The following is a 27,823-nucleotide window of genomic DNA, read 5'->3' on the forward strand; positions in this document are numbered from 1 at the left end:
AAACACGATTATAGATATAGGATATGGGAAACCTTTTCAGCTTCATTACAACTGTAAATCTAATCCATGTGGATGCTGGGGTTGGGTGCGGCCAATTTGAAAAGTGAAGCTGGTCAAGTGATGTCTGCTAGGCTTCACCTCAGCGAACTTGAGTGAATAAGCTGGAATTCTCCTCGTTTGTCCTTTTGATGCCTTAACGCTCCAAAAATGGTCAAAACAGTAATGTTGAGGCTTACATTCAGGAGTTTAGGACTTACCCAACAGCACTAAATTTGGACAAATTTGTCATTTAGTTTAGTTTTTGAAATTATCTGAACCCAATATGTCGCATTAGAAAGATTCTAATACACAACCACCACTGAGGATGGTGAGAAATGAGTCTGGAGAAAGGTTTTGAAAGTGGAAACATGCTGTCATTTGTGAAATAGTTGGGTAATAACTGAACTGAAAACACAAACATCGATGTTTATGTACCAGAAACGGAACTAAGGGTTTTCTCTTTAGACTTCTGCTAATCATTAGGCATAAATCAGTTCCCCTGAAGGAGGGATTCGGTGGGTGTGAATTTCTGATTGTCTCTGGGTAAAGCCACCTGCAAGGTTGTCGGGTTCATGAGTTCCCGTTATGCCAGCGTGCAGTTGTCGGACAACACTGTGCTGTGTTTTTGTCGAGCCATGTGGTGCTGCCACCACAACAACAGGCCCCCCCCCCTACACAAAAAAAAAGCGCTGGTGTGTGTGTGTGAGTGAGAGAGGGGGGGGGCGACTAACCTACATTTGTTCCCAGACAAAAACCCAGAGGGATAAAGGAAAATAAATGCTCCCGTGTATGCTAAAAATAAAAGTCTGGTGGGTTTTTGTTTTGATTGTTTAATACAGCAATATAGTTAACCTGACTTCCTTCTCCAATACATTAAAAGCATCTGTCAAGAAAATAATCTGAATTCATAATACATTCATATATATATATATATATACTTAAATACAAAATGAAAATATATCATTAGAGGATTTAAAAAAGCAGCTTTTCTTTACAGTTAGCAATTTAACATACTTAATTCTAAATCAAAACACCAGAAAATGAGTCAATGTCCAAAGAAGCGTGAAGAAGAAAACAAAAACTGTAAAACTGGACTGGACAGAGCATGCTCACTGGACCACTTTTAATCCAACAGTTGTTGAGTATTTGTAGCATGGAGGGAAAAGATCCTTCAAGCACCTCAAAATTACAGTTATACAAGGAAAAGATTCATAAAAAGAAGATATAACAGCTGCTTTGTGCAAATACACAGTGGTCCACAGACTGGGACTTTTTCCAGTGTTGTTACAACAAAACATGGATAGTCGTGGGACAACAAGTTACACAAGAAATAAATAAGTTGTCTGCTTTACCATCTTCAAATATACTTTTTAAAATATATTTATGCATGTATACTGACAGTAAAGTACAAAAAGGCTTAGGTAAGGGATTACAATACCCTGTCAAACACAGCTGGGTTTCATCACAATCAGACATTAGGTTCACAAGGATTTCTGTAATAACATTGTGGTGTTATCATAACAGCGTGTTCGGGTTTTAAAATTTGGAATTGTAATGTTTATGTAGGAGTGAATCAAATCTAGAGCTATGACTAATCAAGTGATGTCAACTGAAAAGAATTATTCAATTTGATACAGTTTTTAATTACATATTTCCACAAAACAGACAAAATGTAAATCAAATAAAAACATTTACATGTAAAAATAATTGATACTAAACAATACAGTGGACTCAGTAACTTAAGCTACAAGTTATTTTAAAAAAAATGCTTCCCATTTTCTCCTTTTTGACTCCTTCCCGTTGTTGTCTAAAATAAAATAACTAATTATTTTATTTCTCCTCACCAAAATATCCTGGAACAGCCAAGTTAAGCCAGTTTAAGTAACATTGGTGGGTTTTTTACACCAGCTTTTTCTTTAGCTGTTACCTAGCTAAAGCTAACATTTGCCATTAAAAAAAAAGTTATGTTTTTCTGGTAACAGCAGCAAAAATATTCAAACAAAGTTAACTGGTTAACTTCATTTAAATGGTCACATCAAACCAACATTTCTCTTTGTAACAGTGTCTTATGGTCATGTTAATAGTGTTCACATATTAGTTCCTACATTAGCAAAGATTTTAAAGATTTAAAGGTCCATAAACTTTCAAGTCATAAACACAATGTTGTTATCACAACAACTTGGAAGTCTGAAGTTCCATCTGAAAGGAAAGAAATCTGAAATTTAATTTTATGTTTACAATTACATTTTTTACTTGTAAGCTAGTTGAAAAGTAAAGTAACATTAGCCAATTTTCTTGTGTGTTTTAGTTTGGGGGAGGGACTTTTGCTTAAAAAAATGTTAGACTCATCTTATTAAATTCTTCTCTTTTTAAAAACAATATTCAAAAAAATGTCAATCATTATAACTGCATGTCTTCTAGGACAGCTTGTTTCTGACTTTTTTACTATCCATAAATTAAAATTTCAGGTTAGCTTCTAGAGAGGATTCGACATTTGAAGTTGGGTATCTTGTAATTTCAACTTAAAAGTAAATCAAAACTTTTAAATAATACAGAAATTTTAACTTACTTTTCCCTGGCTATGTTTGTTTGTTATTTGTTTAAAAAAAAATCAAGCAATCAATAATGTTCCTTATAATATAATTTTTCTCAAGCTAGCTAAAAAGTAGCATTAGCTTGCTAAATTTGATGATGTTAGCGACTATTATAAAGAAGTTTTTGTTTTGATTTTTTTATTTAAAATCAGTCCTGTTCAATTAAAAACGATAATTCTGATTCATTATCACTTGATTTGCTGTTGTAAGTGATACATTATATTTCACGCTGTTACTGCATTAACCACAATGTTACCACAGGGGACTGGTAAACGGGATCCAGACTGCATTTAAAATGTGTACCATTAAAACTTTCAAGGGACCACAGATCATGCTTTTCCATTCAATGCTGTGACTTATGTTTTCTATATATATTTTACTTAATGTCATTTCTCAGCAAAATAGTCACCTTTTTAGACAAACTGTATAAATATGCAGCACAGAGTGAACACTGCAAACCCCAAAACAGCATCTCTAGTGTCTCACAGGAAAGCATCCAGCAATACAAACGGCAGCAGTGAGAAAGAGGCGGTCAGACATAATAATGCAACCTGCTGAATTTTCTGGCTTTGATCAAAAGCAGTGGCAGTCTCTGCCTTACAGTGGTTATGGACTGTACAGGTAACACAAAGGCAGTGTCTGCCTCCTTGTCTGGGATGCGCCCCGCAAATATGATGCTGGAAAAAAGTGCCAGAAACACCAACTTATGGCTGTATATTTCAGATGGCTCTCATTTGATTTTGAATAGAGATTTACTATCCTTCATGAAACTAGCGCTCACTCTGTCGGCCCCCAAGCTTCACAATCAGAGGATGACACAGAAACAGAGTCAATGAGGATTTTCGGGGGTGTCAGTTGTCACGGTTTGACTGCAGTGGCAGGTTCAGGACAGGCTGGGGTGGATGCTGGTGCCGGCTGAGCCAATGTGGAGAACCAGGTGGACATGGCCGTCTTGGCGCTGGTCAATGCTCCTCCCACTGACTGACCTGAGAGTGGAAAATAGAGAATTTCACTTTACTTTTTTGTTTTTCCTACAGTGACACCAGAACGAATTCTTACAGTAGACATTTGATTACTTAATAAGGGCAAAGTCATGGTTACAGTTAGGTCTGTAAGTGTTTCTACAGTTTTTTATAAAACTTAATTCAGTTTTGTATTTAAACACTTAAAAGCATGCTGTGTTTGACAGAGATCAGGTAACTAAGTCTCTGAAGAATACTCAATTTCTTTACCCTTTAGAAACTCCTGGGTTGCTTTTGGTTCATTATCACTTTGTACTTTACTGCTTGGTGTTTACCTTACAATATAAATTCCCTTGAGAGCTACTCTTGTGGTAATTTGGCAATACATAAATAAAACCATTTCCTGGTCCATGCCATAAGTCAGGGGTGGGGGAACTCCAGGCCTCAAGGGCCGCAGGTTTTAGATGTGTGTTTGATCCAACACAGCTGATTTAAATGGCTAAATTACCTCCTTAACATGTCGTGAAGCTCTCCAGAGGCCTGTTGATGAACTAATCATTTGATTCAGGTGTGTTGGCCCAGGGTGATATCTAAAGGACACTGGCCCTTGAAAGCCTGGAGCTCCCCACTCCTGCCATAAGTCTTTCAAGTCTTATGTGGCGTTCATGTTTTTGAGTATAACTGGTGGTTTTTTCCCCTTGTTGTCAACTTTCTGTATTTATATTTGCCTTTGACAATGATATGCATACCTCCTCAAAAGTGCTTCATTTGGTTGTATTTTGTAAAAGGTTTTTCTTAACCATGGAATTCTGTGATCATCCACTTCAGTGGTTTTACAGGCCTTTTGGTGTTGCTGAGCCAGCCCGTCTGCTTTTTAGGAATGTGCCACATTGTTGGATCTCTCTAATAGATTTATTTTTCAGCCTAATGATGGCCTACTTCACTTGTACTGTCATCTCTTTGGGGCTCAAACTGAAAGCTGAATTAAAGCTCAAAGTTTGCACTTTAACCCTCTCGGGTCGCTGGACGCGCCGGCGCGTCAAAATCACATGACCAATTTAAGACGACACAGCTACAAGATGCAGTAAGTCAGAGTCTCCATTTCAACTTGGGTCGAAAGTGCAGACTTCAAACTATATACCAGTTTTTAAATTGTGTCGATAGGCCACGTAAAACCAGAGTTATGATAAAAAATACAAGCGATGTTTTTTTCTGAACAAAACAGTGGTGTTTACAGCGGGAAGAACGGTAAAAACTGTGTTTTCTACAGACAGCGCTAGCAAACACTCTCTGCTTGCGAGTGAAAAAAGAAATAGAAAAAACACCCCTTCCCTATTGGTGTTAGAGTTTACCATGTCAGCCAATCAAAAAAAATGATATGGCAACATGTGGCACTTGGTTGTTTAGGGAGAAGTTTTTAGGAGTGACACCCGAAAGCAGGCGAGCGAAAGACAGAGAGAGAGCGAGTTTTCATATGTGAGACATTAGTGACGTTTAGCGTGTTTGGAGGCTAGAGTTAGTTTGTTGTGTAGTTATTGTCTTGTATTGTGTGTCAGTTATACTGCTGAATTTCATATTTGCTCTAAAAAAGCCGTCAAAGGCAGATTCCAGTGTAAACGCTGTTCCCACATGGAAAACTGGACTGATGCACCTCCTGCTGTCAGACCTGCAGGGTTTAGGCCTTTGGTGTTCTCCTCTGTCTTATACTGAACACAAACTACATTTTTTGGACTGGCACAAATAATTTGTGTGCCTTCTTATTTGATGCAGCACACCTGATTGTTCTGTAAATAGATTTAAATGGTTATATAAAAATCGCCTGAGGCCTTGGCTGCATTTTTAGGTAAATAGTATCATATAACTTTGTTGTTTGCAAAACTTGTGCATAATTTTTAGAATTGTACAATTTCTATTTGCATTTCAAATTATGAAAATGATTCGTTAAACATGTTTGTGGGTTTTACAGTAAAAAATATAACTTTTTTTCTACTCGGATTTTGAATTTTTTGTCTGAATTTAAATCAACTGTGCTAATATAGTATACTAAAATGAAAAAAATAACTCAAATTTCAGATATTTGAGGTTGTGCTGAAAATAATGATACCAAACAAGGCAAGAAAAACTTATTTTAAAGGTGAAATATAGAGGTAAAATCAAAAGTAGTCAAAAACGGCCAATTATACCCTGGACCCCAGAGAGTTAATGACATGTTGACTGGTAACAGTCTGATCTGGGTTTAATTGAGCAGCTGCCTTACCGACTGCCTTCCCAGTCTGGACTACACTGCGACTGGTTGTCATCATGGCGTTTCCGATCTTCTTCCCTCGCTCGCTGTTCTGCACTGAGCTGCAAAGAGAAAACAAAAGGTTCACAAACGCCCAGAACAAGCAGTCTCTATTTTCATCTCCCTGTCTACAATCTGACACTAAAGGAATTCTTCCTCCTTTCCAGGAAAGAAACCACATAAACGTGCTGTTGCTAAATGTTGCACAAACCTGTTAAAGAGGATTATGTAACAGCAAAGAGACTGAGCATCAGTCACAGGTGGTGAATGTGATGATCGGAGCTGACCCAACAGCGGAAACAAGACGACTGAGTTTCACAACAAATGTAGGGCTAAATGCGGCCGCGCCTAGCTTTATCTGAACAGCAGCTTGGCGTGAATCCAGCACACAACCTTTCACGCGGATCCCCGCTGACCTGACATTCAGCAGGAATCTCACTCCTGCATCATCTGGGCAAACAGCGGCGTTGTTAAAAAAGACGATGGGGATATATGTCAGCAGCTGCAGAGAGCAGACGTCTGTCACTCAAGCCTCTAATCAGCCGTTATTCATCTGAACATAAACTCACTGTCAAGTTTACTACACGTGAAAATCAAACCAGAGGCCCGCAACGCCGAGGTTTGGGATGCACTTACAAGTGATGTTGGGAAACAAAGCTACCACACATGAAGATTACATCACTGGATTTCAACACACATATGTTCTGTGAGCCAACAAGTCTCAATTTGTCTTATTTATGTTTATGTTATGTTAAATAAAATGCTTGAGGAAAACAAGAAAATCTTTAAGACAGAATTTAATGAATATGAAGGCAGGTTCTTGCTTTTATTCTCCATATTTATGGCCATATTTAACCTAAAAGACTGCGATTCAGACTACAAGTCTGCAGGGACTTATTAAAAAAGGTTTTTATAAAACTTTTCATCCTCATATAACTGATTTTTTTTTCCCCCAAAATGTGTGACTTCTTTCCCGTCACAAAATCGTGACTTTCTTCCTCAATAACTTGTTACTTTTTTATGCTTCACTTGACTTCTTTCTCTTCTAAAGTTTGAGGGTTTTTTTTAGTTTTTTTAAATTGTCAATTTATGTCTTAATAATGATAAATTTGCAGTCTGGGAATTTTTCTTGTCCATCTTTGGTTTATTTATTAACTCATTTTTAAAAGTTCAAATATGTGAGTTTCTTTTCCTCATAAATTTGTGACATTTCTGTAATATAACCCATCCTCTCCCGGGAGCTTCCTCCCTTTTTTTGGCCCTATTATGTCATGTGTAATACACATCAAAAGGCAGAGAAAATAAATTAAATCAATGCAATAACTGTGAATATTAAAGTAAACATTCAAGATTTCCACTAAGAAAAACTGCTGCCAAGATTCAGAGTGGCTCTGAGAGTCCTGCAGGATGTAAAGTCTACATATGAAACCTAAAACCAAACAGAAAATGAGACGTGTGCGTAGTGCCATCATTCCTTCAAACCACACAGAGCCAGAGTAGCATCAACGTGACACCGCTCTCCGCAGAAGCAGAGCAGAGCGTCAACTTTGCGGCATCTTGGAGTCAGACGGCTGTCCTGCAGCGCCGTCGCCTGCAAGTGGATCTGCCAAACAAGCTGCGGTTGCTAAGCCCATGTTGCTAGGATCAATAATCCAGCTTTGTGGCTGCTCATTTCCTCAGCAGGAACCTCTCCTCGCTGTGCTTCTTTTTGGCTAAAGTAGAGGATCTGCTGACGGACAATCCCAGCAGGGCAGTTGGGTCACGCAAGTTAAAGCAACCGAATATAAGTGAGTGTAGAAGTTTCCTAAACAAATAAAATAAAATAAAATCTGTTCGTTTTATATTTTCAGCACCCCATTTGTTACCATCACCGACTCAACAGTGCCACCAGTAGTCAAATAAAAAAAGAAAAAAGAAAAGAAATCTGCAAAGCTTGCAAAATTAGCAGCTGTCTTTAATGTTTGGATGGTTGTTGTTGTTTAATCATCTTTTGTATATAACTATTGCAGCACATTGTTCCCAGGGTTTCTTGGAGACCATATTTAGTATAAATCTAGAAAGATAAAATATATCAGTAAGGGTAAAATATATGAGTAAGGGACAAAAGCACCATTTATTTATTTATTTATTTAGGTCTTGCAAACATGTCCCTGTTAACAAAGGCTTATCCTGATGTAAGTGTCTAACGTCCATTAGCACTGCTAACAATTCCTGTCATGTTGGATTTGAGACTATTTTAAACATTCTGACACTAAACAAAGCTTTTTTTAAACTTAATCCATATAATCTCCTTTATATTAATGTGGGTTAATTTACCATCACAGTCGTCTGTTGACATGTGCTGTTATGACAATTTCTTATGGTAAAAATGTGTCCGAACAATAATTTCACAACTTTTACATTACTTTCATGTAGAGAAATTGTGGAAATATGCGGTTCCTTTGTTTTGATATTATCGGCTTTGATTTCATATTAACAAGAAAGTATTCCTGTAGAAAATATGATGTAAAATTTGAAAAACTTTTTAAAATCTTAACCATGAAATAACTGCAAAAAGAAACATTTTTTGAGAACTGAGTGTTTATTGAACCTTCCGATTGGTCTTTAAAATAAATTAAATATTAATTTGCATATATGAGTGTTCATTTGTATCATATTTGCTGCAGCGGGCATTTTTTGTAAGTTAATAATTACAAAATATATTGTGGAATTTATTTTGGTTTTTCAGTGGGGAAAAAGAAAACCCAGAACAATTTGCTTTAAAGGGTTCATTTTGAATTTGTCACTTTTTCCCTTATAAAATTTGTTACTTCTTTCTCACAAATTTTAAAACAAAAGAAGAAACTTGTGATTTCTTTCCTCGTAAGTCTGTGGCTTTTACCTTGAGAATTTCTGGCATTTTTCTTTTTTTTTTTTTTCCCCTTCCAGGAAAATGTTGCAATTTTTCAGTTAAAAAAAAACAAACAAACAAAATACTTTTCTTTTTTTTTTTTAATTTGAGAATTTGTTACTTTTTCCTTGCAAATTTGTCTTTTTTTGTTCATTTGTTCCTTGTTTGGTACATGAACAACTGAATTCCTGTCACAAGTGATCCCATCTGGATATTTTTAGCCACTGAAATAGCCTGGTCGCTTGAGGGTTAAGGATGGCTCTTGACACTGGTTTAGTGGTTTATGTTTATTCATTACACATGATTAAATAAACCTACTTAAGATCTTAAAGCTCACATATGATCAGAAATACATCAAAATTAGAGGAGTATTAGTTTAATACTAATGAATACTAATGAACGAGATCCAGAATCACGGTTTTAAATGTTTTGCTCGAGATGAACAGCAACACTGGAAAAAATCTTAACTTTGAATGTGTTCAGGGGAAATCTGGGTGAAATAATGGAAACTTTGTGGCTCACATGTAAACCTGCCACCCAGTTTCACACTGGTTTCCAGAAAGCCCAGAGCTTCTGTGTGCACTCTCCGTCGAGCTGAGTGACCCAAAAAAACAGCTCCTTATATAGCAGAGCGCGGTACGCCAACAGTAAAGAATCAGTGTGTGTGTGCGTGTCTCTGCAGCCGTGCAGCTCATCACATGACTCTGTTTTCTGAGAGCATCTCTGCCACCGGCTGCTTTTTGTCCAATGCTGATGACAAGGGGACATGAAAAGAGTTGGCCTTTAGTAGCCCCCTCCTGGTGCTTCAATAATACACATGCAACACAGCACATTCACAAGGAAGTCAAGCGTGGCACTGAGTCTTTCTCTTTCTTTAATCCAGTGATGAGCTGAGTGGAGTGCACAGACTCAGCCTTCTTTTAAACTTTCCCAAGCAGTGGGATACATCAGGCTCGTCACCGTCTGCCCCACTAACCCCAGTCCCCCCCTCTTCCCCAGCCGTGATGTCTCAAGTTGCAGTAAAACAGCTCTGTGTTTACCGATGCAGGGAAACAGGGGGAGAGTTTTCTGCTGATTCTCCAGCTGATGAGAAGCACCAAGACAGCTCTTTGGGGTCAAGAGAATGTCCCGAGACTGACGGACACCAAATAAATAAATAAAAGGTCACCGATGACACATGTTACTAAAGAAAACACAACAAGCTTTCTTGGTATGATAGAACATTTTAATATGCTGTTTTATTGGCTGGTGTGACTCATAGCTGTCTTGGCCGATACAACGCAGCAGGTTGCAAAACACTTGTGACTTCTAATCTACTGATTCATGTTTCTCAATACAAATTGTCCTCTTTTTTTTTTTTTTTTTTTTATCTTTTATGCCTGCACATGAATTTCCACTCCTTATTTTTCTGACTGAGCACAATTTTTCAGCTGCACAGTCTCATATGTACTGATATATGTACACAAAATGAATATTTTCTACAATTAAAAGGAGAAACAGGAAGTTGGGGGGGATTGGGTGGTGAAGTGTTCACACGGTTCACACCAAAGACCAGAGTTTGCGTCATTTATGTCAGAGGTTTTACCATTTCTACTTGAAGTTCCCAAGTTAAAATACTAAAATTACTAAACATCTTCATAATGCTACGTTTTCTGTGGAAAAAAATACGATTTTGAAGACTTGGTTATGTTTAGAAAAAAGTATAGCGCATACTACTCATTTTAAAGCTCTGTTTTCTTCTTTCTTCTGGTTGCCATGGTGATACTAAAGCATCTGGACAACATGTGTCCTGCAGACACAAATATACTTCCTATTGGAAGACTGTTTTTATTTCACAATAAATAAATAAATAAATAAATAAATAAATAAATAAATAAATAAAATGACACAATATGTTCTCACAAACACAAATAATTATACTGTTTTTTTTGTGAGTGTTTTAATTTTTTGCTTTGGCTTCTTTATACTTAATATTTTATATTGCATGTGTAAAAATACCCGTTCAGTGTTTGTTTTTATTTATTTTCTACTAAAAGACAACTCGCGCGTTCTTGATTCAATAACTGTAATACATCGGTGACCTTTCTCATCCTATTTAGTGCCACTTGATATTTGATTCTGATGTCTTTACGGAAATAAACAGTTGCAAAGATTTTGTTCATAGTAAACGGAGATGTTCACAAATCTAAATATAGCAGCCGTACTGGAAGTGCTCCAGAGGTTAACGGGAACGTGATGCTAATCGGGACACCTGCCAAATTTAAATCAAGTCATTTCTATTGGCCGATTACCAGAACATCTTACTGCACAGTCTGCAAAGTCACTGCTCCGATTGTCAAAAAGTATTTTAAAAATTATTCAATCATTTATGATTTTTTTAAACTGTAAAATATGTTTTATTATATTTAATGAATTTTAATTTGAAATTTTGCTAATTTTACATTATTTTCAATTTATAAGTTTCATAATTTTTCAGACAAAGTAAATGTGCTAAAAGTGCGCAGGGGTGTCTGTTAATCTAGTAGAAGTCTCCTGATTGGACGCTGTGCAGTTACACTAATCTAACCCTGTGCTGTTTGTCTATCTGTGTGTTTGTTTACTGAAGCATTACGACAAATTTCTCAGGGGCCATGTCACCGAACACCAGAGGGTAAAGCGAGAACTTTGGGTATGACAGCCAAGCAGATCCTACCATGAAGCTAAGTTAGGGACCTAGTGTGTGTGTGTGTGTGTGTGTGTGTGTGTGTGTGTGTGTGTGTGTGTGTGTGTGTGTGTGTGTGTGTGTGTGTGTTTGTGTTTGTGGTGGGAAGGCATTTATCTGAAGCGTAACACTAGACGCGGAACTCCAGCTGTGGACGGAGTCGCCTTTCATCCACACTTCCTGGAATGAAACTGGAGCTGAGGCTGAAGAAGTCTCTGGCTCCGTTTTTGAGAATGAAACTCACTCATAATTAATGACTCCGGCTGATATGAGACCCTCGCTGCCACCGCAACCCCCGACCCGAGTCGACTCTGACCGCTGAGCTGCTATATCCATCCAAGCGACGCGCTGCCTGCTGCTCCTTGTCATATACTGTATTCATAAAGTATTCACAGCTGGGGTGTTTCGGGGCACTGAGCCTGACAGCAATTGGAAATTTAATCATCAGTGGGTCTAAAAACAGACGCTAAAATTTTAAAAACACATTCTTCAGAGCTGGGAGTCTCAATCTCCCATATTTTGACTTATTTTTACAGGGAGTGCAGAATTATTAGGCAAATGAGTATTTTGTCCACATCATCCTCTTCATGCATGTTGTCTTACTCCAAGCTGTATAGGCTCGAAAGCCTACTACCAATTAAGCATATTAGGTGATGTGCATCTCTGTAATGAGAAGGGGTGTGGTCTAATGACATCAACACCCTATATCAGGTGTGCATAATTATTAGGCAACGTCCTTTCCTTTGGCAAAATGGGTCAAAAGAAGGACTTGACAGGCTCAGAAAAGTCAAAAATAGTGAGATATCTTGCAGAGGGATGCAGCAGTCTCAAAATTGCAAAGCTTCTGAAGCGTGATCATCGAACAATCAAGCGTTTCATTCAAAATAGTCAACAGGGTCGCAAGAAGCGTGTGGAAAAACCAAGGCGCAAAATAACTGCCCATGAACTGAGAAAAGTCAAGCGTGCAGTTGCCAAGATGCCACTTGCCACCAGTTTGGCCATATTTCAGAGCTGCAACATCACTGGAGTGCCCAAAAGCACAAGGTGTGCAATACTCAGAGACATGGCCAAGGTAAGAAAGGCTGAAAGACGACCACCACTGAACAAGACACACAAGCTGAAACGTCAAGCCTGGGCCAAGAAATATCTCAAGACTGATTTTTCTAAGGTTTTATGGACTGATGAAATGAGAGTGAGTCTTGATGGGCCAGATGGATGGGCCCGTGGCTGGATTGGTAAAGGGCAGAGAGCTCCAGTCCGACTCAGACGCCAGCAAGGTGGAGGTGGAGTACTGGTTCGGGCTGGTATCATCAAAGATGAGCTTGTGGGGCCTTTTCGGGTTGAGGATGGAGTCAAGCTCAACTCCCAGTCCTACTGCCAGTTTCTGGAAGACACCTTCTTCAAGCAGTGGTACAGGAAGAAGTCTGCATCCTTCAAGAAAAACATGATTTTCATGCAGGACAATGCTCCATCACACGCGTCCAAGTACTCCACAGCGTGGCTGGCAAGAAAGGGTATAAAAGAAGAAAAACTAATGACATGGCCTCCTTGTTCACCTGATCTGAACCCCATTGAGAACCTGTGGTCCATCATCAAATGTGAGATTTACAAGGAGGGAAAACAGTACACCTCTCTGAACAGTGTCTGGGAGGCTGTGGTTGCTGCTGCACGCAATGTTGATGGTGAACAGATCAAAACACTGACAGAATCCATGGATGGCAGGCTTTTGAGTGTCCTTGCAAAGAAAGGTGGCTATATTGGTCGCTGATTTGTTTTTGTTTTGTCTTTGAATGTCAGAAATGTATATTTGTGAATGTGGAGATGTTATATTGGTGTCACTGGTAAAAATAAATCATTGAAATGGGTATATATTTGTTTTTTGTTAAGTTGCCTAATAATTATGCACAGTAATAGTCACCTGCACACACAGATATCCCCCTAAAATAGCTAAAACTAAAAACTACTTCCAAAAACATTCAGCTTTGATATTAATGAGTTTTTTGGGTTCATTGAGAACATGGTTGTTGTTCAATAATAAAATTATTCCTCAAAAATACAACTTGCCTAATAATTCTGCACTCCCTGTACTTCATTTGGCATTTTAAGTAAACACTGTTTTACCATTTCCAGCTCCATATTTTCATCCTTGGACTTTTTTTAGAGTAACAATTGCATGATTCAAAGTTCAAAATAAACTTTATTTATATTTTACTGGGCCTTGGTGCAGACTCTCATATTATTGCCCGTCTGAAAAAAAACTGATAACCCCTCATTGTGACATTACACAGAGCCAACAGTAGAAAACACTGAAACTGCGTTTAGAGGAATCTGAAGCCTGAACCTTTGGCTCATAGGGTTTACCTACACAAACGCTGGCATCATTATTTGTAACTTTGGCCCTTTTTAAAAATAAACTGTCAAGATCTTTACAGTATAAATATATCAACTTTTGCATGTGTTAAAAATTAGACAGCTCCTTCAAAGTAAAAGCTAGAGGATTTAGCAAAAGTGGGAAGGATACCTAAAGTGGTACCTTAAGAAAAAAAAAACGTCTGGCAGGGGGAACAAACAAGGAGAAATTATCTTAAAAATGCTCAGAATGTGCCTGGGGGGGAGGGGGATCTTGTATCACATCGTTGAGAAGACAAGTGGAAGAAGACCTGAAGCAGGCACAGAAGAGAACCACTCCTAGGCAGACCCTGATACACCCACCCAGTATCTCAGCATATATGCATAATGTAACTGTCAACAGTATTGAATGCAGAGTTTAGTACTAACAAAACATGTCTGAAGGTTCTCAGTCATTAAGGTCATCGTAGTCTTAGTAGCTTGGAAAGAAAAGCGTCTGGACTTGTTCAAGTTTCTTTTCACCTCTCATCCGAGAAGCTTCTTCAGTTCAGAGAGGAACTGGTGGAGAGTCCCAGATTTGTAAGCCCTATTGGGAGTGTCCCTCAGAGGGTCATCAGAATCAGAATACTTGATTGACCCCTAGGGGAAATTATTTTGGTTACAGTGGGTTCGGTGGTGCTTTTTGGTACTCTCAGTCTCTCACTGAACGTGCTCCTGTGACTGACCAGCATGTCATGGAGTGGGTGGGAGGTATTATCCAACATTGTCTTTATTTTGGACAACATCCGCCTTTCCCACAACACCTTAAGGGAGTCCAGCTATGGACCCCCTATTGATCTTGTACCTAATAACACAAGCCAAGGTGTGAAAATGGGTGTGCGTCACAATCAGCCAAGGTTTCGTGGGACCACCCTATTATGTGACAACTAAGGTCAAGGCGGGGCAAGGTCTCACAATGAGTACTCCTGCATCCTGCAGGTGTCACTTTACAAACTCTGTGTTTGGTTTAATAAAGAGGGAAAGTTCTGCAGATAGTCTTTAAGCAAGGCTTTAAAGACAGGAGCCCCATACTCTCTTGCTCCCTCTGCTGCTGCAGCTTTGACTTCTTCTAACCACCACTAGAGGGCAGCAACATACACGCTCTGAGCTGCAGAAAACAAGCGATGGGGTGAAGCTTCACCCTGCATCTTATCTGCTATTAAAACTAGATACAAATCCCTGATTTTTAGAAGAAAAAGAAAATAATAATAAGATAACATGAAATTGCACTCACTGTGAGAGTCGTAGCTTTACGTCGGCTACGCTGTACTGACCCTGGAACGGATGTCTACAACGGAGAAGATGGGATCATGAAAAACAAATATGAAACATTCAAAAGCTGCAGGTAACAGAAGTCAGTCGCTCTCCTGTCCACCTACCCTGGGGTGACGGCGGTCATGCCGGGGTGCTTGTTGCTGTACCACACCCGGTAGTTGTGGGTGATCTTCCACGCTGTGATGAAAGGTGCCCCGTAATCTGCCAGCAGCCGCTCGCTATCTGAAAGGAAGAGATGGGAAACAAAGACATCAGTTACATGCAATATGGCAGCTCCAATCCTGACTAGTAAGGCATCTAAACAGGATGAGAGCTTTATGGTAGGTTTTATTTTGTACTAGTTGGAAATAAAGTTAAAAACCAACTATCAGATGTGGAAACAGCTAGAAATGCAGGATAGATTTATTTATCCCGCTCGTCTTGTCTCTTTCTGGGGCATTTTCACACATTATTCTGTCTGTTGTGATTTAGTTGAAGACATTAAACCTAATATAAACGCCCCGTCCATTTCTAAATGCGTACAAGCTGCCAGATGTGTTTTATGGAAGCATGTGATTGCTTGTAAGAGCCTTTCTAGGTGTTTATTTTACACATTTATTGTGAACAGTTTTGATTGTCTTACCTTGCTGTAATGCAGAAGACAGTAAGGAGTGAAGGTAGAGGGTGAACTGGGCTCTGATCCACTCGTCTCCACCCTCCCAGCCCGTCCCATCCAGGAAGACATCGTCGCGGTTCTCCGTCACGTGTTTGACCAAGTAGTCGGCAAAGCGCAGGTCTGCAGTGGTCAGACTCAACATCTTTCTGAGCTCAGGGTCTTGGATCTGGATACGAGCTTCTTCCACCTGAAGCAGTGTAGTATTAAAAAAAATATTAAATACTTACATTTTAAAAAGTTAATACAACAGTTTTACACACACAGGACTTACTTCGACGATGGCGTCACTGAGGTGCCTCTGCTGACGGAAGAGGATGTTGGTTGCTCCGGCGACAAAGCCTCGCACCGTCACGTCTGACAGGAGGTGATGCTGCTGCAGCGCCATGTAGGGCAGGCACAAGTAACCCTGGAAACAAGAAAAGACAAAGGTCGCTGTGTTTATGACAGCCGTACACCTGCTCGTCTCCACCCAGCTGTCTGGGCTGAGATTTTACTGGTTAATTATTAACCAATATTGATACATTATAAAGTTGTGTCAAGAAGACATTTCTAATCAAAAAGGTGAAACAGGAACAGGTGTAATCAGGGTCAGCACATGAAGCTTTGTTTGTCACGCAGAAAACTTCAGAAAAGACTCACAAGAAGACGGCAATCGGCAAAAGTCCTCTCGGATTTAGGTCTGAGGGTTGCACCACTGAACCACTTCAAAGAAAACAGAATTTTTAACAGAAGTATTAATCACTGCTGTTACCTTAGTGAAGATGGCGAGTGGCAGGCCGTACTGATCCTCCTCCAGACCTGACACCAGGCCCTGGGTGACCCCTCCCTGACCGGTGACTGCCTGCGGCTGCACTGTGATCGGCGTTCCGGGTTTGGAGTCAAATGTTTCCGGGAGCTCTGACTCAGTCTCAGAAGGTGCCTCTTGCGGTCCACCTTCGTCCAGCACGCTGGGGTCCAGAGTCTCCCACTCGCTCTCGGAGGACTCGGGAGAGATGCGTGAGGGCGGCTTGAGGTGGTGATTGTCGCCCTCTGAGCTATTCCCAGAGGATTCTGTGGCAGGCTGGGCCGTCTCCACCCCGAGGTCAAGGGCGGAGCTATCGATGTCGGTAACGGACACAGAAACGAACTCTTCGGCACCCGAGACACTCTCCACTAAACTCTGGTCCTCTGACACGCTGCTCTTAGGTCTGTAGTGGGACGAGTCCACCAGGCCGTGTTCGATCATGCCTGCACGAATGTCACAGCAAACACGTTCTATCAGTCTACTACTGCAATTGCACCACAGGCTGCAAAGCCTTTCACACTGGAAGAGCACAAAGATATTTGCAGGACAGGTTTGCATAACATGAATGTGTCATATGCCTAACAGTTAGCCAAAAACGAAAATAATCACTAGAATGAGCATAAAGTCAAAACTGGAACAAAATAATCAATAAAATGAAACAAGAATCCAAAACACAAAAACAACACAAACAGTTTTATTAGAGAACTCCTGTGCCGGGTGTCACAAAGCCCTGATTCAAAAGATCAGTGCCAGATCTGTCTTCCTCTTGGAGTTACTGACCCGGAAACAGCGATAACACCGTCATCAGAGCTCCTACTAGTCTGTTGACAGGAGACACATAGAACAGGACCTGCAAACATGAGCAAGAAGAAAGAAAGAAAGAAAAGAGGTGAACAAAATGGATGAGCAGACAGAATAAGAAGTGAGACGTGAAGCCAAAACAGCAGAAAAACGTTTTTAAAAACACAACTAATACACACACACACACACACAAGAGTAAATCGTATTCACAGATCAACAATTTAACAGGACTTAAATGGCAGTAATGGAATCAGCCTTAAAAATGTATTAAGTCAAATAATGGAAGGTGGACTTCACAGCAACTAAGATCATTAAATATTTAAAAATGGACGAGACACACAGAATTTAACAGGATCTATAAGTGTATAAAAGACTAATACAATTAATAAAGGAGCCAAAGGGTCATCCCATGCCAATTCACAGTGGCTAAAAGCTTCCAGTAGACATTTCTTAATAGAAACTGTGCAAAACTTCAGGTCCCTGCTGTCAAGGCAAACTGGAAAACTACCTGAGCTCGATCCTTTAAACGTTTTAGGATAGATATCCGGTATGATGGGTCTATGAATATGGATGCCTAAAAAGATTTGTAAGTCTGATCTCGGACATCAGATTTGGAGACTTTTAGAAAGAAAAATGTTGCAGGTTCAAAGTAACTTGGGCAGATTTGCCTGCAAGGAAGAGGGAAGGCGTGGGTAAGACTCAGTTTAAAATATACAAAATCTTTTGGAAACATTTTTCAGTGTATAAAAAGGCACAGGAACTTTTTTCAAAAGTCTAAAAATAGAAATAACTACAAATCAGAGACATCAGAGATGCACCAAGCTTTTTCTAATGTTGAATCTGTCTCTGTGGTTATCTGCCAATACTGAGCACCACTCAACTTAAAAAGCATACTGATCAATATCTGAATCCCAAGTATACATTAACATTATATGGTTATATTTAGAGCAAATATGGTGGAAATGTTTGTCTAGAAAAACTGGGTCAGGACTCTCTTATACCTGAAAGGGACTGAAAGGAGTCATCGGGAAGATGAGCTAAAAGAGCCACATCATAGAGGCCTCCTCTTCTCTTAGAGCCAGGACTGACAGAACCATACCTCAAAATTACCAAATTATATGAAGAAAAGGAGAAGGACGCATTAAAGTTTGACCTCTCACCTTCTTTTCCAGCAAAATGAGCTTAAAGAGGATGAGAGCCTGCAAAGATTTAAAAATAAAAAATGTAAATAAACAGGATATTTTGGATGGATTTTAGTGCTTAAAGTAATCAGATTTTCCCCACCTTGTGTCTGAAGTGCAGGATTAGATCTCTCGGTGACATCCCTGATGGGAGAAAAACAAAATGTTTATGAAAAGGATAAATAAAAGCTGAGATTTGTTGTTAAACCCTCCTGTTATCCGACAGATCTGGCACGTACCTAGATAAACCTGTGATCCATCCAGAGCTGAACCCCTCAGAGAGCTGTTCATGTGGTCGTACAGTTCCTGCAGCGAAAACAGGAGGTGAGCAAGCAGCTGACCGGAAGGTACAAATACTACTACCTCACTCAAACAGGTTTAGTCTGACTGTTTTCTCACCTTCAGGATTGAGATCTGTGAGAAGTCTTTCTCCTCGAAGTACGCGTGTGTGATGAGCTGAAGTTTGGCTTGGAGCAGACCGTAGAGAGGCTGCGAGGAAATTCAAACACACCGTACGTGAGTGAGTCATTTACAGTGTGACCCATAAAAATCCTGTCAGGCTAATTTCTGCTTTATATTTATTTAGCATGGGTGGCGACATCCTTTGTCTTGATGCTTTTCCTCCTGCCTCTGTTTTTCTCCCCCACTCTACAGTTGGCACTGCTAAAACAGGGCCTGTGGTCCCCTCCCTAAAATTGTATTGTCATAGCAACATAACCATGTGTGGAAATCCCAACTGGGACAAGGGGATGCTGATACGCTTTTTCTGGAAAAAACAGTGTTTTGCCCCCTCAATGAATCCCTGTAAATGATGTTAAATAATTTATTCATATCTATGGGGGGAAAAAAGGAATACCCTGGTTTGCCTCTGAATATTACCTCATAAGAAACTGAAGTTTCTTATAAAGCCAAAAGATTTAAGGGTAAAACATAAAACATTATGAATCTTAATTCTCAATGGTGACACATATATAACATACAGACACATATAGATCAGCAGACAGTGACTTTAGAGCCTAAATGAGGAGGCCACAGTGCCGGGAAATAAAAACATCCTCTCTACACGATTTCCTTCCACTTCTCCATGTGAGCTCACAGCGACATTTTACGGCCCACTGACTTAATTTAATTTTTAGACTGAAATTAAAGCTTATTAAATTAAGTCATCCAATGACTGACTCACCACTCGACTGAGGACACAGACGCTCTTCTGAACAGTCTCCCTGGTGACATCAGCCTGCCGGACCTTTAGGGCCTGAAAGACGAGCAAGAAAAAACAATCGTGAAATAAACTTCCCTCTGTATGCTCTGCTTTAAATTTACGCTGCAGTTACAGCGCAAAAGGTTTGGGTCAGTTTCACTAGACTCAATGCAAACAACAGACACAGCTTTGGGTCTGAAAAGTGAAGCAAATGCAGAAACCTAATAATGTACATTTACATCCTATAATGACAATAATAGCCAACAAGCGGCTAGGGTTAGGGTACCATGGCTACCATTATTAGGAAGTACGGCTTAGAGCAGAAAGGGAAATTGAGAAGAGAGTGTGATACGATCTGGGATGGTCCACAGCTCTACCATGTGAGATGCAAGGGTCCCAAATGTTTGAAGTTATTAAATGTGAAACTACAGACCTCACTTACAGTGGTGATCATCACACTTCACGTCACCCTTTTCCTGCAAACGTAGCAGCTCTGTCTCTAGTTTTAGCCACTTGATCACAATGGCATCTTTTTCTCCAGGAACTAAAACAGCTCTTTCTTTCAGGAACTACCCTTGCTTTTGGGACGAGGCAATTCAATTCCATTCAATTGTATTTGTATTGTGCCAAATCACAACAACAGTGGCCTCAAGGTGCTTTATACTGTAAGGTAAAACCCTTCAATAATACAAAGAAAACAGAAATAATCAACCTCGGTGGCTATTAAAGAAATGAGGAAGTTTAAGGCACATTTCAAACCTTGCAAACACCTTTTAGCAGTAGCTGCAAAAGACATCCTACCAGGCTCTTACAAAATCAGTAAAAACATTTAAAAAATATATTTACATAAACTGCCTGGTTCCCCACCCATGTCATTGGCGTAGCTTTCTGTCATAGAGCTGCTGCACATAGCTGCCTGCTCATTAAAGTGTGCCTATTGTCGTTCATAAACTGACCTTTGCTTCTATTTGACGATAACAGGACACTCCATAGACACACTTTGTGTCTCCACTGAGAGGCGGCAGGTGAAAATACACAGTGTCTGCAAACCAACAAAAAGACACAATCACATTATTATACTACATGCTAAAGGGCAGAAAGAAAAGAATAAACAGCATGAGAAAAATCACTTGTGTGCAGTTAGATGAGACTGATATGCATTTCCTTTTCTGTGGTAAACAGCAGCTTCAGCAAAGACCATCAATACAATAAAAACCAGTAAGTTTAGATAAAGAGTGTTTGTGGAAAGCTGCAGTGACTGACAGCAGGTTTTCAAACCAGCTGCCAAACTGGATAAACTTGAAGGCAGAAGCAAACATTTACAAGTTGCTTGATGATAGCTGGAAAAAAGAAAAGAAAAAAAAGCCGTTCTTCATGTTCAGATTAACTACAGCTCACAAGTCACGAGTAAGAGTTTGTGCAGTTTACACTCTGTTTAAAAATGTTTGCTTTAAGTTTTACTTTTAGTTCATCAGTTGTATTTGTCAGAAGCAACGTTTAAGAAATTCAGAACCGGCTTTACAAGACAGACACCTGCACATATCCCATCAGCCAATCACATGGAAGCATGAGGACACAGTTGAGACAACCAGCAGAAGTTCAAACTGAACATCGGAAAGAGGAAGAAAGGCGATTCGAGTGGCACTGAATGTGGCATTGTATGCAAAAGAGCGTCTCTGACGATGTACACACAAAAACAGCAGCAGAAGCCCACAGTGGGTGTGACTCCTGTCAGCTAACAACAGGAAACTGAAGCTACGAAAGCTCACAAATACTCGACCCTAAGAGAAAAACATGGCTGCATCTGATGGGTCTCAATTTCTGCTCCAAAATTCAGATAGTCGTATCAGAGGGTACAACAGTCATTTTAATATTTCAATAATCAGTTAACGCCATTCTTGCAAGGAAAAAAAAAAGCATATTAGACATAAATGCTTATTAATTGTGCTGCGTTTTGTGTTGGGGGGTTTTCAAACACAATTTTTGTTGCAGTATTTTGTATATTGTACATTGGATGGATTTCCTGCCATCTAATTGGCAGCAGATTAAGTGTTCCAGCTGATAGAGAGGAACGGCTCTAACACTGAATATTAAATCTATTTTACATTGAGAGCACTTTGATAATTGTTTTATTAAACAACAATCAATAAACATTTTAGGGCTACTGAGAGCTGAGCATCAACAAATTTTGGAATCAGCAATTTTTTAATGGCCAGAAACAATAAATGAAGGTTGACTGCATTTGAGAGTCATGTTGAACTATTTCGGTGCATTCAGGGACACTCTGGACATTTGAATAAATAAAATCTTTGCTGCACTAGATGTCCAAATTCACATCATCCTTTTAAGCATTTTAAAACTTGTTTATGGAGGCATCAAGCGTTTTGCTTCCCAAAAAACACATTAAAAAAAAATGATTTTCAAAATTAGCATAAGAGAACTTCAAAAACACATAAATTCACCCAACAAAAAAAAACCCCAAGATAAATCATTATGATTATGGTTTATGTACAGTGAAGAATAAGGAATTCAAAAGGAGAAATTCTCATTACTGAGAGGTTTGGACTGGGAGTCCAACTTAAGGTTGAAAAATCATGTGCTTTACAACCTGATTCCTCTTCTACACTCACTGGGAGATATTTACCAATATAGAAACAACGTCAGTCATCAATCAAAAGCACAAAGATTAGAAACTGCAGCGACACGACAGCTGTCCTCTGTCATTAAGAAGATGATGGGGAAAGGAAGAGACTCGAAAAACAACTTCAGGGCTCAACCGTTCATTCAGTCTGAGGAGGGGGGCTGAGGAGGGGGGCTGAGGAGGATTTCACAACGTGACTAGTATTTCCTCTGAACAAGACGACAGTGGGGTCACAAAGGTTAGACTGTGGACGTCACAGATTAAAGAAGAGGCAACGGCAGGGGCATCTGGGCAGAGGCCACACTCTCCGTACGTCAAACCCAACCAAGCAGCCCTGATATGCCAGGATCCAGCTCTCATGTCTCTGCTCAACACAGCTCACAGATTCTGCTCCACTAGATCACCACTTTTCTTTTTTACTGACTGGATCACCTGTGCGAGGATGCGATAGCTTAAAGAGGAAAAGTGGGCACAAAAGACAGCAGTTATCAATAAACTGCTGCCCGTTTCTGGAAATCTCAACATTTTATAGTTATTTCTCATTATCTGATACAAGAAAAGAAAATGTGCTTGAGTAAACAAAACCCCAATTAAGAAAACTGCTTTGAAATAGTTTTATGAGACTGGTGATTTTCCAGTGCCAAACATGTGCAGGAGACTCCCTGATTGCTTTTAGTGTTTCACAGAAGCAGCCGCTGTTGTTTCTTAATCAGTTCACAACACGCTGGAGGCAACAAAGGAACCGATCCACAGAGATTTCTCTACAGTGAAAACTGTACGAGTGGAGCTCAGGCTGATATGTATTCAAGGGAGACTTTTTAGACTCGGGGGGACAGCAGGGGGGCTCATAGGAAGTCAGAATAATTGATCAGACATAGCACCAGTGTAAACTGTCAAGGCTCATGCAGCAATGAGTCCTCCTGCATTATTTACTCATTATGCAGCTCCATGTACATTATTACTGGATAATACTTATTGATTCATTAAAGCTGCAGCTGGAGATGATTGTAATTACTTTAGATACTGCTGGCCACTTTAGGAAAGCCAAATTTAATCATACATTCATCCATTATTTATTACACGCCTTTGGACTGCGGGAGGACGTCAGAGTATCTGGAGAAAACATTCAGGGTTCCAGCCAGGAACCTCCTGGCTGTGATGCATCAGTGCTGACTACTGACCACTACACCACTGTGCCAAAAAAAAGCTGTAAAATGAATGGTACAGAGTACAAATTACAGTATTTGCTTCAAAAATGTAGTAGAAAAAAGTAGAAGATGAAAGTATAATAAGAAAGAAAAACATCAAAAGTATATTAAAGCTGTACTTCAGTAAAGCAGAAAGTACTTTTGGGCTTAGCAGAGGCCAACAGCCGCATGTTTGATGAAGCACAAATGCCTTTCTGATACAACTCACCCATTTATTTGGGCTTGGGCCTGGCACCAACTTTTGAGCCCTGAGGTTGTGTTTATGTCTCCTCCCAGTCGCAAACTGGGGATTTTTCACATGTAAGTCACATGTGTAATACGCTGCATGACAAATCTGAGTAAATACACCCAGTTATGTTGCAGCAATGGTCCTAACCCAGTGACATTTGGCCAGTGGCACTCTGCAGATATCTGCATACTACTTAAAATTTTATTTCATTAAACATATTTCAAAGAGGGTGCGCCTCCCCAGGCCCTGCTCTCCTGGACACAGCCCTCGACTTGGGAAAAAACAACAATTCTATTTTTATCCAGACCATATTTTAATAAACCTAACAAAGCAGTTTCTAATGATATTTAATATTAAAGTAAAGCAAGTGAACCCAGAATCCAAATCTGGGTTTTTCAGCCTTTAAAAAGTGATGAAAACTGAAGTCCAGAAACACGACTCACTAAATTAAATGGTGTATTATTTCAAGCTGTTCCTTAATATCCTGGATACTTTTACTAATGAGTCTCTTCGTGTAACAGCAGTCTCTGTTACATGAAGCCCTCGTTTTTTCACTGCTGAATCACCGAGCTGACCAACAAACAGCTGACAGCTCTGAGCAGGAAGTGAGAACTGTCCTCTCCATGCTGATGAGTGTAGTTTTTGAAGTTGAAACTACAGATATGAACCTTGGCTCGGTTCCTGCTATTTGCCTTCACAGGTCAGCGTGAAGCACGGGCCCGTCACATGACCGCAGCCACAACAGGCGAGTCACTCACTATCGCTCACACCCACCTCTCTGTTTACAGAAGTGACACCAGCCTTTTAAAATCACCGGAGGACAATCATGATTTTATCACCTGTGTGAGAAGCACCTGCTGACTCATTCCCACACTTTGAAAACTCAATAACAAACTTCAATAACAGTGATTTAAACCCTGTTTTATTGGCATAATAACCAGCCAGGTATCTGAGGCCTCCAATTATTCACGTTTTAGCACTTTATTCACACAAAATCTTGTCAGTAATTTGATGCCTTTTGATGAATATTACGGCCTGCTTCGTGGTACAGCCCGTCCAACAAACAGAGGACTGACACAAAGAGATAAACAACTATTCGTGTTCACATTCACATAACCAGTGACTCTAACACACGTCTTTGGGCTGTGCTAGGAAGCTCGAGTACCTGGAGACAAGTGGAGAACATGAAAACTCTACACAGGCCCATAAGCAAAACTTCAAGCTTCAAAAGCATGTTTGAAGTCTCAGCAGAAAAATGCTCCATTTGTAAACAATCTGTCAGCACTCTGCAAATGAAGTAACACTGGGATCTTTGTAAGACTTCATAAGACTTAATTACAAAGTGAGTTTGTGCCGTACCCTCCTGGTAGTTGTGTGCTCCGTCAGGAAGAGCCAGGAACGGGAGGTACTTCCACTCTTCTGGGAGCAGGTTGCTGTCATGACCCTCGTCTGGCATCAGCGGCGGGTAAGAGAATTCGACCTGAGGAAAGAACGGAGAAAGAATAACACCTCATTTAGGCTGTTTTAGCTCACACAGGTAATCTGCGAACAGACTGAATACAAATGAGGACGTTTGTCAGTTTGAAGTCATGGAAAATTTCCATCATTTGCACTGAATGACCTCACATGTGTTTTCCTAATCATTTTACCCTCACCTCAAATGAAAACTTAATGAGGTGCAGGAGGTGCAGTTTGCCACGTCTTCTTACTATGATGTTTTGTGCCGGACGTTTAGCTTCACTGAGGTATTTTAGTGACTGTAATCATAATAAATTTATACAGGGATGCTTCTCTAACGGCTCTAATTGTGTTTATCATAGTTATACTGTTTCCTGTATCTGGGACACATATTCTAAAATCTAATATCACTAATTATGAGCCGTTTGTGTATTAAGTACCTGCTTTAAGGCCTCTAAAGTAATAAATCTTCCTACGCCACATGTGTTTGGAAGGGTAAAGGTAGACAATGTGGTAAAAAACATCACTTTACTACAGCAGTTGGAGTTAAAAAGAAAGACGTGGCTTGCAAAGTGCTTCACAAAAGGAAAATAATTCATAGAAACCAGATTTTATTGTCATAGTGTAACATCTGTAGTTTGCATGTGGGCTTAAAATGAAAATCTAAAGTTACAAATGCATCTGCCTCTTAGAAAGTTATGGTATGCAGTGGAAGACACAGCAGCAGCAATTTACATAATGTTGATCATTAATTTTCCTGTTTAGTTGGACGGTGCATGCTATTACCGTCTTTCCTTTAATAAAAGACACTTCTGCCATAGGAGTTATTAGTAATGTGAGAATTCAGCCAGCTGCTATAATGGCTCGATCATTTCACTCAGACAGGAAACCGTCCGAAGCAAAACTCAACCACAACTGTAGTGTCAAAGGCCGCCTAGAACATCATCCCAATGAAACTGATGGTGCAGAGGAATAGCCTAGAAACAGGCCTGCAAAGCAAATACCATGCACATCCTGGAAGCAGAGGATTTATGAGCAATCACTCTCCTCAAGCCAACTTGGTGTCACTGGAGTGGCAAAAAGAGATCCAACTAAATCAGAGAAGGCTTTGGATTAAGAGAGTAGACTCATGGGGGCAGTCAATAACAAAACAACAACAACATCTCAACGTGAAGAACACTGAAGACCCAATAAATGTAAAAAAAAGTTCGAAACAGATGTTTCCCACACCTTTTCAAATATTTCTGTCTAAACTTTTTGTCCAATTATTCCAAAATCTGGCCAAATGTGGTATTCAGGATAATTGAGTTTATCCCAACAACACTTTCCAGGTGATTTACTGGTCGGTCAACATTCACACCCTCACCAGCAGCCACAAGCTGTGGGTAGAGACCGAAAGAGTAGAGTGTAGAGCTGTTCCTCCACATCAGGAGGATATATGACATTCAGGGATTTGACCCAGATGCCTCCAAGGTGAGCTGTTTCAGGTATGTGAAGAGACCTCGGGGGAGGAGCTCAAAACCAGCTCCTAGCATCACTTCGCACTGCTGCACACAGAAACAGCAGTACTATCAGGTAATCAAACTTAATTCTAATGACAAGAGAAAGAGAACTGCATGTCTCCAGCTCGTTTAATCAGCTTTGCTCCTTGCTCTACTGCCATTGATCCTTTCTCTACTGAGTCAGGTCCTAATTGAAGTTCCCATATGTGAAAGCACTTGAAATAATTACTAATGCTCAGCAACAGTGACTTAAGTGTACCTTAGAAAGTTTCATATACACATCACATTTCCTTACTCGTGAAGTAATGGGAGAGAAGTAAAGTAATTTAACTACAAAGAATGAGTTAATTCAAATGCAATTGAAAAATAAAAACAGCGGACCTGCACAAGTGGAACAGAAAACTGCTTAAAGATTAAAGTTAGATTACAGTTATAGTTTTCACACAGCTGAATAACGACACACAGAAAACTGATTGAACAGAAGTGTGAGATGGTCGAGAATTTACTCCAATGTCCTGTTATATCTTAGATAGCAAGGAGCAGACGACTGAGTTTATTATTAAACTTCGCTGAGACAATCTGCAAATTTCATTAACAGTTTAATAAACTATCATTTTGTCTTTATTTTTAGTTAGCACAGACCTTAAACACTTCAAGCTGTAAGCTAATAATAGTTATATAAGAGCAGATGCTGGTGCAATAAGATGTATGTTTTATGTCCAATGGACGCATGATCTGATTAGTCAACTAATCGCAAAAATAATCAGTGACTAGTCGACTATCAAAATAATCGTTTGTGTCTATGGATGAAATGTCTAATTTTGTCCCATCTCGCAGTGGACCGAGCCCCACATTTTGTGGCATTTTCATGCAAATCTGTCCATGAATTACTATGTAATCCTCCAAACAAACAAACTAAGCCAACTGCAAAACATGTTAGGATGCAGATTTTTAATGTATGTGCCAATGTTTCTTAATGTACTGTTAAAAATAAACTTTGCAGATGTAAGGAATTAAAAAACTTTCAATG

General features: G+C 39.7%; 1 protein-coding gene across 1 annotated transcript in view; it reads right to left on the reverse strand.

The window, feature by feature from the left end:
- Positions 1–857: 857 nt before the first annotated feature.
- The window catches only part of avl9 (AVL9 homolog (S. cerevisiase)), a 28,815-nt gene continuing 1,849 nt past the window's right edge, over positions 858–27,823 (reverse strand). Inside the window, exons 2-16 of the mRNA XM_084939810.1 lie at positions 25,193–25,313; positions 20,712–20,797; positions 19,738–19,809; positions 18,954–19,043; positions 18,794–18,860; positions 18,658–18,698; positions 18,534–18,572; positions 17,353–17,422; positions 16,540–17,015; positions 16,060–16,194; positions 15,756–15,975; positions 15,238–15,355; positions 15,093–15,146; positions 5,853–5,941; positions 858–3,619 (exon numbers count right to left, since the gene is read on the reverse strand). Of these exons, the coding sequence (XP_084795936.1) occupies positions 3,492–3,619; positions 5,853–5,941; positions 15,093–15,146; positions 15,238–15,355; positions 15,756–15,975; positions 16,060–16,194; positions 16,540–17,015; positions 17,353–17,422; positions 18,534–18,572; positions 18,658–18,698; positions 18,794–18,860; positions 18,954–19,043; positions 19,738–19,809; positions 20,712–20,797; positions 25,193–25,313 (1,806 nt within the window). The 3' untranslated portion in view covers positions 858–3,491. The remainder of the gene's footprint in view (positions 3,620–5,852; positions 5,942–15,092; positions 15,147–15,237; positions 15,356–15,755; positions 15,976–16,059; positions 16,195–16,539; positions 17,016–17,352; positions 17,423–18,533; positions 18,573–18,657; positions 18,699–18,793; positions 18,861–18,953; positions 19,044–19,737; positions 19,810–20,711; positions 20,798–25,192; positions 25,314–27,823) is intronic.

This window comes from Perissodus microlepis, chromosome 9 (genome assembly GCF_051167445.1).
Source record: "Perissodus microlepis isolate ML-2025 ecotype Zambia chromosome 9, ASM5116744v1, whole genome shotgun sequence".
In the NCBI taxonomy this organism is placed as follows: Eukaryota; Metazoa; Chordata; class Actinopteri; order Cichliformes; family Cichlidae; genus Perissodus; species Perissodus microlepis.